Below are 13217 nucleotides of genomic sequence, written 5' to 3'. Positions count from 1 at the left end.
CTGGGGCTCACCTGTCATCACTGATTTTAATTCTGACTTTGCAATTTAATAGTTAATTCTTCTGTCAAGTGTTATAGAAGGTCAGCATTGGTACCACCGATGACAGTTAAACTTTACGTGAATTTTTATATCAGAATCCAATCTATTATTATTATTATTATTAGTCTAAACACGGCCAAATACGGGCAAGATTTAAAAAGGTGTTTTAAATTTCATTCTTAATAAAAAATTAATTAGAAGTAGTGTCCAAAGTGAGTATTTTTCTCTAAAAATTTTTTTCAAATGCCCGAAATCACTATATCTAATTTTATATATTTTATCCATTTTAAATATTACTCAACAGCACCGGAACCATACACCACTTTGAAATCCGGCGCCTAAGTTTGTTTGTGCACACGCAAGATCGTACTTAATCGTGACCGTGTACTTTCCGGCAGCGCTAAATTGCTTTATGCTTTATGTTGCTACGCAAGCAGCAAATGTAAGACCGCTTTCAGACACGTCAAGTCTTGCTTTCAAGTCTGCTCGGTTCGTAGGAGGTAAGAAGAGAGGGGAAAAGTACATTCGTCTCATCTCCTTCGTCTACGAACGAGCAGACTTGAAATCAAGATTTGTCGTGTCTGAAAGGGGTCTAATAACAGGGAACTAAATATGTACATAAGGTACGGTGACCATATTAACCAACGTAAAATAAAGGAAATTTTTTTTTTTAATGATAAAAGTACCTTTACCCATATCGTAATTTAAATCAAACATTTACTAGTACATTATATTATCTAATTGTACAAGTTTCCCTTATTTAAAGGTGTTTAACCGATTCCGAAAAATTAAACCCTNCCTTTACCCATATCGTAATTTAAATCAAACATTTACTAGTACATTATATTTTCTAATTGTACAAGTTTCCCTTATTTAAAGGTGTTTAACCGATTCCGAAAAATTAAACCCAATCCTTTTCAACGACTACGCCATCCCTTGGTGCCAAAATGCGTTTCTCATAATTCATACAAATTGCCGAAGCCAGCACACAGTGGTTTAATATTGGAATTTAATGTTCGTAATTCAGTAGAGCCTTTATTTTTGAACCAATTCCACTATTTTTTTTTTTTTTTATGAAAGCTTATAAATCAAGTAAGAGACCAGTTGAGCACGAATTTTGAAAGTGCAGAAAAAGTAGTAATTTTGAAGAATATCGATTCTCCTGTTCCAGTTAATAACTGTTCCATAATAAAACCTAATTGAAAACAATTGTAGGGTTCCTCCAAAATGAAGAATAATTTCACAAGAAAAATTTGAAGTGTTATGAAAATAATTTCATTAAAGGTAAAAAAAAAATAGTTTTTTACAAAAATTTTGAGTATGCAGTTTTATAGACCATTAAATTGTAGTATAATAAATGCAAGCTGCAAGTGATTAAGAGAATGCGTTAATAATTTTTTTTTGCTAACACTTCGAGCACATCTGCATGCGAAATGANAAAATGCGTTTCTCATAATTCATACAAATTGCCGAAGCCAGCACACAGTGGTTTAATATTGGAATTTAATGTTCGTAATTCAGTAGAGCCTTTATTTTTGAACCAATTCCACTATTTTTTTTTTTTTTTATGAAAGCTTATAAATCAAGTAAGAGACCAGTTGAGCACGAATTTTGAAAGTGCAGAAAAAGTAGTAATTTTGAAGAATATCGATTCTCCTGTTCCAGTTAATAACTGTTCCATAATAAAACCTAATTGAAAACAATTGTAGGGTTCCTCCAAAATGAAGAATAATTTCACAAGAAAAATTTTAAGTGTTATGAAAATAATTTCATTAAAGGTAAAAAAAAAATAGTTTTTTAGAAAAATTTTGAGTATGCAGTTTTATGGACCATTAAATTGTAGTATAATAAATGCAAGCTGCAAGTGATTAAGAGAATGCGTTGATTTTTAATAATTTTTTTTTTGCTAACACTTCGAGCACATCTGCATGCGAAATGGGAAATAAATGCGTTTGTTTTATTATTAAAAATCAACGGGAACTCTTAGACACTTGCACCTTGCTATTTATTATAATAAAATTTAAAGATCTATTAAACTGCATATCCAAATTTTTACTAAAAAAATTAATTTTGCTGAAAATTTTTTATACAATTTTTAATTTTTTTGTGTGACTTTTTTCGTTTTGGGAGAACCAAACAATTGGTTTCAACTGGTTTTTATTATGTAACATTTATTAATTGGAAAGTATAATACATTTTTTTCAAAATTGCAACTTTTTTTTGCATTTTGCACTAAAAATTTNCATATCCAAATTTTTACTAAAAAAATTAATTTTGCTGAAAATTTTTTATAAAATTTTTAATTTTTTTGTGTGACTTTTTTTTTGTTTTGGGAGAACCAAACAATTGGTTTCAACTGGTTTTTATTATGTAACATTTATTAATTGGAAAGTAGAATAAATTTTTTTCAAAATTGCTACTTTTTTTTGCATTTTGCACTAAAATTAAAAAAAAAAAAATCACAAATCAGGCTCACCTAAACACGCAAACTTTATAAGCTTTCATTAAAACAAACAAAAAAAAACAGATGAATTATGAACACTATAACTCAGCGTGCAACAAGTACTGTGCCCAACTTTACCTTTTCTTTTAAGAATTTTACTTAAAGAATGTATATTAATTTTTCTATCAGTATTAGCAGTGATTCGTGATTTATAGATTGTACAAAGATTACCGATGAAATAGCAACCCTTAAGAGAGGTGCGAAACTAACTGCCGAAGGTTTTCATTCTATTTTATAAGGGGCATTTTTATTATTTTATATTCTCTATTCAAAACTGTACCTCTGAAAAATTTAGTGCTGATTTAAAGGACAGTTTAAGAAATAAAGCACAAAATGCGTCCTTTATTTTGAAAAAAAAAATTATAAAGGAGAGAGGGTTAAAATAAAGGACGGATGGTCACCGTAACATAAGGAAATATTTATATACATACAAATTTTAAATATAATGCGCCTAGCAACTTATACTACATCCCTTTAAAGCCAAACCAGTCAGTAAAAATTTAGCGAACTCAAGTTTGGTTTATTAACTGGTATGAGCTTGTGAGGCGTCCTCACAGTTCCACAAATTCCAATAAAGAAATGTAGTCAATTGGTTTTCAGGTGAAATTTCGGCTGCGACATATGGTTTTGAGACCACCGCATTGAGTTCACTTGGAAATGTGAAGATTTTTTATACTTAAAAAATATAAATTATAAATTAAAAAATTTTAATTCAAAAAATCAAGTAAAAAAAATTTAATTTATCACTTTTTAATCTGTTGTAAAAGTATGTACGTATGTCACACTTAAAAGAATGGACTTCTGGTCTGTAACCCACTTCCGGTTCAAACTGGCATCCCCAACGTCGTAATTCACATTTGCCTCGATTTTAGAAAGGGATGTCTAGAATACCCAGTCTACAAGGATACAACAGAAAATTTCATGAAATAATAAGAAAATGTATTTTAACTTAAGACTAATATTTTAACCACCTTCCGAAGACTAGTATAAAAACGAGCTAGAAGATGAACCAGTTGAGCTTTATAGCAAACTAGTAGCTTTCTCTAGAGGGCTATTGCAAATTTCATTGTTGTGCCTTCAGCAGCGCTCGTGAGGAAAATGCGTATGCATTTGAATGGCGAGTTATTATGTGCATCAGTTTATTTATACTCGTATGTATGGACGTATGTATTTAAGCGTTTCCCCGTTCATTTCCTGCCATTGTTTCGCATTTCCTCATCACTCTTCGCATGAGTTTGACTTAAAATGTTGCTGCTGTTGTTGCGAAAAGAAACAAATGTGCATGCTGCGATTATGCGATAATCGTATGTGAACACATACAGTGACTCGACGTAATTGATCACGCTTTCAATGCAAATTTAACAAATGTAGACTTTTTTACCGCAAATCAATTATGAAGACGTTCTGTGAGTATTATCTTGCGTAAGAGAATAAGGTGTGATTATATTATACATAGTTCTGGCTTACAGCCGATACGTTGCGCTAATATGGTTGATGGGGCGCAGCAGCCTTCATGAAGCGAAATGGTCCACAAACCAATCCGAAACTAGCCATTAATATTTCAGTAGGTGAACAGATTATTGTAGCTCTGAGATACATACATTACCTTTCAGCACAGAAAAAACGTGGCTAGATCTTTCACGAAGAATAGCTCATCGTCTGTTGGACGTGTCAAGCTCTTTGACTATCTCCTCATATCGGTCATAACAATAAGCTCTTAAATGCACCGATTTGGTCTGATAACGGAGACGGAATGCTCTCTGTTTTTGTTTTTTTTTTTTTTCATTTGAAGGCGGGGAGTCATCGAAGTACATTCTGTGCCATTCACCAGCGTTGCAGCAATTGAGGTTGTGCACAGAAAAAGTTTTTATAATTATGAGTTTGTCTACCAAGAATGTGTCAGCTATGATTATGGAAGCTGAGTGTCCGCGCTGGGGGCATATCTGGGTTTTAAGTTACAATGTCCTTTTCTGCTACAAAAAATTTATAAACTTACTAGCTCGGCAGTAACTAAAGAAAACATTACGCTCTCGTGATTAGATTAGCAATGCATTGAACATCTATGTATATGTATTTATATAGCTTGGAAAGTGAAAGGTTGATATATTAAATGAGACACTGTACCTACACAAGTACTGTAACTCAAACAGATGACCACGTGTTGATTTTCTTTCAATATTCGTTATGTTTTTCGACCTAAGTTTTTTTTTATATAAATATATCGTCTCAGCTTTAACCAAACCCGTATAAATCACAAAACAAACTTTATACAAAATTTAGGAAAATTCAACAAATTTTCATCAAAACTTCAAATTTTTATTATGAATTTTTGGAAAATTTTTGGGTATGCAGTTTTATAGCCCAACAATTTTAATTTAATGAAAAGCAAGTTTCAAACGTCTAAAATTCGCGTCGTTTTTTGAGATTTTTTTTTTTTTGTGACGGATTTTGGCCTTTTTTCATACAAGTACGAATTTTTTATAAAATAAAACGCGGGAGACTGTCAGCAACAAAATTTCAAAATATGAACGCAAGTTTTTGTAAATTGCGCTTGTTCTATTAAAAAACCCGAACATTTTTGATGAAAACTTTAGCTGGAAAAATATTGCGAATACACATTAAAAAAAAAACTCGTGGTCATTTGTTTATGTCACTGTATGTTAGTATATATGTACATATGTAAGTTAGACCTGGTCGGTCTCTATACGAAAAAAAACGTTTGTAATTATCCTTTCTCTCGAAGTTTGAAAGCCTTTTTGAGAGGATTTCGAGGATATCCGAGTCCGAACTCCTTTTTTTTTTAGAAAAGGAAGTAATTAAGGTAAAAAAGAAATTAAAGGATATATAGTACTTAAAGTTGTTTTATCAACAATGTCGCACTAATAGTGTTGCTACATACAAAAAAAAAAAAGTTTTTAAAAAAAATTCGCACTTGACTGTATTTAGAACTCGGCAAGTACGACAAGTTGTATGAGCTGAAGTTCTCTTTTTTTATAAGCTTTGAAACTATATAGTCTAATTACAAACGCTTTTTCGCGACCCAGTCTAATGCACATACGTACGTAGAAGCATGTTTCTGCATACGAATACCGCAACCAGCACGCGTAATTAAGCCGTTGTTAATATTGCATTTTAATTGCGTTTTCCACAATCACTACCCCTTGGGGTGCACAGAAGCACTTGGTAAGAGGAAACTTTTTAAGAGAGGGGCATGAGTGTATTTTAACAGATCATTGGTGGCATAAGCAAGTGTAATATTTTCATTTCCACATAGTAGTTTATGTGGAATCTTTAGAGACAAGAAAAGAGAGAGGAGCTAAGCATTCGCAGAGATGAAATAGCAACTAGGCAAGTCGCTGCAATACTTAAAAATACAAAGGCAGAGTTCTTTAGCCTCTCTTTGCATACCCCTTTAAGTTGCGCTCGCCCACATACCCACCCTCACCGCTCTTATACGAGGACTGCAGCGCGCAGCCAAGATTTCATAAGGTCCAGCATGTCAGTGTCTCAGTATAGTGATTACATAGTACATATGCACATACGTGTGTATATATGTAAGTGTGCATATGTTTATTCAATGCCACTTCCCCTTCCATTGTTTTCATTGCGCATTTGCTTTGTGCATTTATTGTTCCAGTCGACTTTGAAGGCGGATGCAGTAGCGCATGAGGATAAACACGCACGCTATTGTGTGTGGCTGTGTTCGTTGGTTTATGCATTTATTTGCATTGTAGTTGTACGTGTTGACATTATATATTGCTTCCTGTTGCCCGCCATAATGAGTCAATGAGTTAAGGACGCTCGAGGCAGTGTATCCATACGAAAATTAACTGGTTGTGCATTTCCATGCCTGGATCTGCAGGGATAAAGGGTGGGCGGCAGGCAGCATTCGTATGAGTGTATAGAGTGGTAGCGTAAAAAGAGCTTGCAGCCGCAATGATTGCGTAATAGCAGGTTAATTGTGCTGAGGGTTATCGCAATGTTTGACAAAGAGAAACCAATGAGCAATCATTAAATTAACACAATTCGAGTGAGAAATAAACAACAAAGTGTTATTGTTATTTAACAATGGACGAATACTTTGTTCACGAGTATCACTTCATGGGTTTTTCAAAGTAAGTAAGTATGTACCTAAAGCATACTACTTGGTTTGAAGAATTTATCGTTAATAGTTAATTATACTTGGTGGCCTTGAAGGAAATTCATTACTAAATACTTATGTGTTAAAATCTGACATGGCGGTCGTAAGTACGCTCGAAGTGCTCAAAGATGAAATCCTTAGATGCCTCGTTCTTCTCTTCAGTCGGAGCATGAGCGCGAATGAGCGAGTCGTTGAAGAATCCCGCTTGGTCCGACCCAAAACCGAATTTTCGCTTCTTTACGTCGCAGCTAGAGTAGGCGTCGTAAGGCGCCACGTTTTCCGGGGAGAAAGTTAAGCTTAGTGCAGGGAATAAACGTGAAGTTCGGAGTAGATAGCCGTTTAACTTCGAACAGAGATCATCGATTCCATTGCCCGACGTAAATATCGAACACACGCCAGTATGTGAGATCAGGGCAACTGCGCCCCGTTGCTTAAGAAGCCTCGAGGCGAAAATGTTAAACAACAGAGAGAACACAAACTTGTGGGACCCGTTGCTTAGTCTCTTCCTGTTTGGATGTTTAATCTCAGGAGGTTACTGACGACTGCCGACACTCTGATAATTAGCCGACCGCTGTTCGAGTATCAGTGGAATAGAGGAGACCTTCATGTCTTAAAGGCTTTGAGAGGACTAACGCTACTAGGACTGTTCCATCATAGGTGCGTTTGTTGTTGCCGCCGCAAGGTATCTGGGTATTTTTGACGAGTATTTTGGTCTGCCTATTAGTGAGTTACTGAGGTTATTGTTCTTGCAATGGTGGTTGAGACTGGGATCTCACAGGCGACGGAATGAGCGATGGGACGAGGGAGGTTTCCAATTTGAACAGCTTGACACAAAAATATTATGTAAGAAATAATGGAATGTGGTTAAGTTAAGAGTTGCATTTCATGGTGGGATTAACAAGTACCTGCGTGCGGTTTGAGGTGTAGGAGGGCGATTGTGTGACTAAATAATCCTCTCTGTCAACTACTGGACCGACTGAGATCTGGTAGGTAGTACTCTTACAGTTCTGTTGGAGGCTATTCGCAGTAGAAGCTAACGCCACCAATTTTTGCGAGCAACATACGCCCATATAAAAACTTTTTTTCATTTGTTAACTTTTCTCGATAACTGCTAAGTCATAAACCACTTACGAGCCAGGCATATCCGCACATCAGATCTCCTTTAATAGCCGTATTTGAATAACAGACAAACATATTGTTGAATCAAGTGAAAAATATTCACACGCGCAGTTAAAATTTCTTTTTTACCATATAAATAGTGGAGTCGGTAAACTACAACAAAATGCCAACATATTGCAATAATAACAGCAAAGTTCGTTCAATTTAACAAAACGTAAGTATGTATGGTATGTGTGCTGTGCCACTAAATGGAAAACTGCATACACTTTCAAACAAATTTGTAAAAGTTGTGATAACACCGTAATAAAAACGAATTGTAATTGCCTGAAAACATACCAACACAAAAAAAAACAAATTCTTCATAACGAAGTTATAATACGAAAAATTTTAATGTGCAGGACAAGGCTTTCAACAACAACAACAAAACCAAATCGGAGTTTAAAAAACATTTTTAAAACAACCATGTTCTGCATTGGGCGCAGAAGATAACGAACAAAGGGAAAATTGGTAGAAAAAAAAACTTGTGCGACACACTAGGTGTTTGCACAACTTGTTAATTGATGTAATTTGGCTGCAAACTGTGCAGCAATGCCCAAAATATTGGTACAACTTTTAGCCCGAAATATATCGTATCGTCGTTTAAAGTACAAAAAAAACCTAATCTTCGTGTTGAGGTGAGGTGAGGTAAGGTGAGCTTAAGGGAGGCGAGATGAGGTGAGGTGAGATGGGGTGAGGTGAGGTTAGGTGGGATGGTAAGTTCAGTTGAGGTGAGGTGAGGTGAATTCAGATGAGTTAAATCCTTGTTTTCATCTTTGACTTTGTCTTCGGCTTTGCCATTGCCTTCGTATTGTTTATTTTTTTTATTTTGTTTTTCATTCCAATCACATTGTTTATCTTACTTTAATCTTATACAGAATTTTCATCTTCAACTTCCTCTTCAGCTTCATCTTCATCGTCATATTCACCTTCATCTATCTCTTCATCTCTATCTTCTTCTTCATCTTCTACTCAATCTCAATTTTAGTATTTTTTGTTAACCACATTGTAATAATTGACTTTACCTACGTGTTATATAAATCAATGGGAAAAATTAAAAAAAAAACTTAAATCATATTGCACATCTATAGGGCAAGCCCTTTAGTGTGACAACTCTGATGACGTCATCTTAAATTTTAACAAAAGCATTAACCAGGGATCAAGACTTTGGTTTGCCAAGTGGAAGTACGGACCTCTATCCACTCTCCAAGTTATTTCTGCTTTCTACAAATACAGTTTTCGTAAGTCCGCTAGAGTATAATCAAAACATTTTAATGATTGGTTTTAACGTATTTTCCGTTACTTCAATGTGTAAGCTTTTGGCCCTATTATATTAAATAAAAGTATACTGAAAAGTAAAGAAAAAGTCTGGCAACCCTAGTGTACATACAATGAATGACTTCAATGAATTTATGTCTAAAAAGAAGAAAAAAACTTTCAATTCTAGATTTTGAATACAAAATTTGTCTGATATCTTTTTGAGCAGAAAATAACCATTTACTTTTGTTTGCTTTTATTTTTTTATGGATAGTTAATAAAATTAAATGCTTCCGGATTCAAGATTTTTCATGTTTTTTAATCGATATTTTTCGACACAACGGGGTTTTTTCCCAAAGCATTTCCTGATTTTCTCGAGATTTTTTCGGGTACTTTTACATATTTTTACCTTTCAGGACTCATTGTATTTTATATTTTTCGGGGTTTTAGCAACCATCAAGTGATTAATTACACTCAAATCTAAACTTTGATTGTTATGAAGCGCAAAAAAGTAAGGTGTCAAAAATAATGGATATTTTTTGCTAGTGCTTTAGCTTTTCATTATAAAATACATACAAGTACTTATAGCCAGTTTCACGAAAGCAAATTAAGTGATTTTTTTATCTTTAAATTTAATATGAAAACAAAAAAAAAAGTAAAAAATCATTTTTGCTGTTGAAACCTCTAGTTAGTAGGATTGCCACTTTCAGTAAACGCAAAAAAAAACGTCACCAACGTTCTATCAAAAACAGGCCTCGCAACTGCATGACACTTTTTATGGGATTTGGACGAAATTTTCAAAAGCAAACTGTAAAGCCAGCTTATAAAACACTGTACAATGAGTGCTAGGCAAAAAGTGTTGCCTGGAAAACACGATTAAATTTCACCAAAAAAAAAGGTCTCGAAACAAGCATGTAAAGTGGTTCACTCAAAAACCATGCAATATTTCTACAAGCACAACTAAAAAAAAATCTACAGCTGTAAACACCTACTTTGACAAGTCAAAAAAAAAACTCTAAGCTAAAAAGTACTTGCGTACAACGACAAAAAGGCTTTAACTTTTAACAGTTTTTACTTTTTGCCTTTGCGGTTTTTGCGGTTGCATATCATTACGCTCGGCAGTGAGCAATCTCTCATAGCATGCTATAGCTACATACAAACTGGTCTTCAACTTCGTCAACAGTGATAACACTTTTCTGATACAATTTCATGCATTTCTGCTAATGAGCAGTTTAGAAGTTGCAGAGCAAGTCAGTCGACCATCGACAAGTGGCACTCGCTGGCTTTGGTCGAAAAGATGACTACAGCAAACAACAATTGAAAGTTATGCATATAGGCACAAGTCAAATGCAGAGAAAACACGCACACGCTTAGCATTAACAACAACACATACGCATACATACGTATGTATGTATGAGCTGAGTTCAGTATGTACTCACCTAATACTGTCGCAATTAATGCGAGTCCACCGTGTCGTATGATGAAAATGCGAAAGTTTATTACCCACAATTGGAAAAGTTTTATACGTAATTAAAAGTTCCAAAATCGCTTCGAAGCATGTGGATCTTATTTGAAATTGCTCCTGTTCGTCCACCATATTCTCATCGTAAACTTTATTGATTAACAGCAAGAATGTCATAAAGTACTCCTCGAATTGTTGCCTTGTGGTAAAGCCAAAAATTGATAATCTGCAAGAAAATAGTATGATGGTTAATTAAGTTGTTTTATAAATGTTTGTGGTAAGGTGGTCCTTAAAAATATCAGCCTCTACATTTTGTATGGGCCCCTTTATTTTTTTTTTATAAAGACATCCATGGAAATTAAAAAATTTTAACAAATTTTTAGGAGTCGCTACCGGTTATTTATAGCTAAAGAAAGTCAAAATTTTTTTCGAATTTTCGCGATTTAAAAAAGTCTATCAGGGTTTGACTTTTTTACTATTAAATATTTTTATAGAATTTCGGTGGATGTCTTTATCTTGTACATAGAAGAAAAAAGGGGTGATGTTGATATTTTTTAAGGACTACCCTAATTTATATTTATCTATGTAAGTACATACAGACATTGTATAAATCAATTGGGGAAATAATTGATTCAACTAAGTTTTTGTAAAAGTAATAATTGTTTAGTTAATTATATAAATGAGCCAGCGTGTCAACGAAAATTAGCAAATTTAGTGAAACTTCATTTGAAAACAGATGAGATGAAAAAAGATGAGTAAAATGAATCAGCGCAAAACTAAGGCAAACGAGGAGAACTTGATAAGGACTTCACTTTTGTCCTTGTTAAGGATCATTTGAAAACACACTTACATACATGATGGGGCCTTAGCTGAGGGCGCAGAGATGTTAGCTTTCAGGAGGGACCGGGTTCGAATGCCATTAGGCGGAATATATTATTTTTTATTCGATTTTTTCTTAATTGACTCCTAAGAGCTTCTTCTCTGCCCACTTTCACTCAAGGGAGGATTGGGCCGGGCGAAACTTCTGGAGAGGAGGAATGGTGAACGTTGGGCGTGGGGTCTTCTGTCCAGAGCTTTCTATCAACACTAAGCTCAGGCTCCCGAACTTCTTCAGTGTATTCCAGCCGGAAGAGGCTGCTATCAAGGAGACGGTGGATTCACTGCTCCGGCTATTGAAGCGGCTATCAGAGCCTTGTTGGGGGTGCGCTCTAACTTGGTTATTAGTACTTGGGTTCCGGGTTACAGCGACATAGCGATAAACAATGTGGCTAACGAATTGGCCAGGAAAGGCCCTCAGGTACCATTATCGGCGGATACAGAGCAGCTGGGGCTGCCATTGATCACCTGTGGTACACTCTTGGATAAATGGCCCTCATATCAGCTCAGCGACGGCTGGACGAAAACCAGAATATGTGCGATCGCAAGGTGCTTCTGGCCTAGCGTGGACAAGGGGCGGTCCAGGGCACTACCCACACTAACAAAGCCACCGATCTCACTTTTGCTGCGGGTCCAATCGGTATTCACGCAGTAAGGCTAAGCATACTACCGGGCTCCGTATGTCGCAGTTGCCTAGAAGATGGCATGGAATCACCTAAACAAAACAATACCTTCTTTGGTGCCCAGCGTTTGCGTGGCTAAGGTTGAAGTACTTTGGCTGTTACAACTTCGTAAATACATAATCGGCTCCGGCCGTTTTATCGATGGGTGCCGTTCAGAATGTGGTATCACACAGGATGATCTCCGGTTACATGGGGCTGTCACCTAACCTAACCTAACCTAATTGCGAAAAAGCATCTGTGAAGTGCAGAACTAAATCGTATTTTCAAACAAAAATAAATCCGTTTATAGTAAAAAAGGCCGTTTGGCGCCAAATCATATGTGTTTTAATTTGAAACAAAGCGGATATGGTTTAATTTTTCTCAGCGTATGAACATTTCTCGAAAATGTTCGCTACAATACTAACGTTTTGGATATGCATATGTGTGTATGTATGTAAATGCAGTAGTAGTCCTATAAACTAAAATTCACAATTTAAGTATTTATGTAGATGAATATAGTATTTGAAATTAGAGCAATAATTTTACTTTCGAAATCTAACACGAAACAACAAAATGAATTTATGCATCTATATATCTCATTCAATTCCTTCGAATAACGCACATACCCTTAGTATATGTACATAGATATTCGTCATGTGACTTCCCATTGCTTTGCTTTGCCGCATGTACGCAGTGTCACCAACATTTTGCCAAGCATATCAACTGTCAGTNGTACTAAAAACTGAAAGAAAACATGGCTTACCTCGCAAGGTGCTTACCTATTTTCCCAGTGGGAATTGTTTTGGATATGCATATGTGTGTATGTATGTATGTAAAAGTAGTTTACCTTCCAATAAACTAGAATTCACAATTTAAGTATTTATGTAGATGAATATAGTATTTGAAATTAGAGCAATAATTTTACTTTCGAAATCTAACACGAAACAACAAAATGAATTTATGCATCTATGTATCTCATTCAATTCCTTCGAATAACGCACATACCCTTAGTATATGTACATAGATATTCGTCATGTGACTTCCCATTGCCTTGCTTTGCCGCATGTACGCAGTGTCACCAACATTTTGCCAAGCATATCAACTGTCAGTAGCAGCAGCAGC

The 13217-nt window shown here is 35.2% G+C and overlaps 1 protein-coding gene across 1 annotated transcript in view; it reads right to left on the bottom strand.

Annotated features, from left to right (window-relative positions):
- Nucleotides 1-3729: 3729 nt before the first annotated feature.
- LOC108367945 (uncharacterized) overlaps nucleotides 3730-13217 on the bottom strand; it is a 66021-nt gene continuing 56533 nt past the window's right edge. The window contains exons 16-17 of the mRNA XM_017622660.1: nucleotides 10535-10783; nucleotides 3730-3793 (exon numbers count right to left, since the gene is read on the bottom strand). Coding sequence (XP_017478149.1) covers nucleotides 3730-3793; nucleotides 10535-10783 — 313 coding nt within the window. The remainder of the gene's footprint in view (nucleotides 3794-10534; nucleotides 10784-13217) is intronic.

The sequence above is a fragment of the Rhagoletis zephyria genome, unplaced genomic scaffold, assembly GCF_001687245.7.
Source record: "Rhagoletis zephyria isolate East Lansing unplaced genomic scaffold, Rhagoletis_zephyria_1.1 Rzeph_scaffold_02878, whole genome shotgun sequence".
NCBI lineage: Eukaryota > Metazoa > Arthropoda > Insecta > Diptera > Tephritidae > Rhagoletis > Rhagoletis zephyria.
Note: the sequence above shows the minus strand (reverse complement) of the source record. Positions and strands in the feature narration are given on the sequence as shown.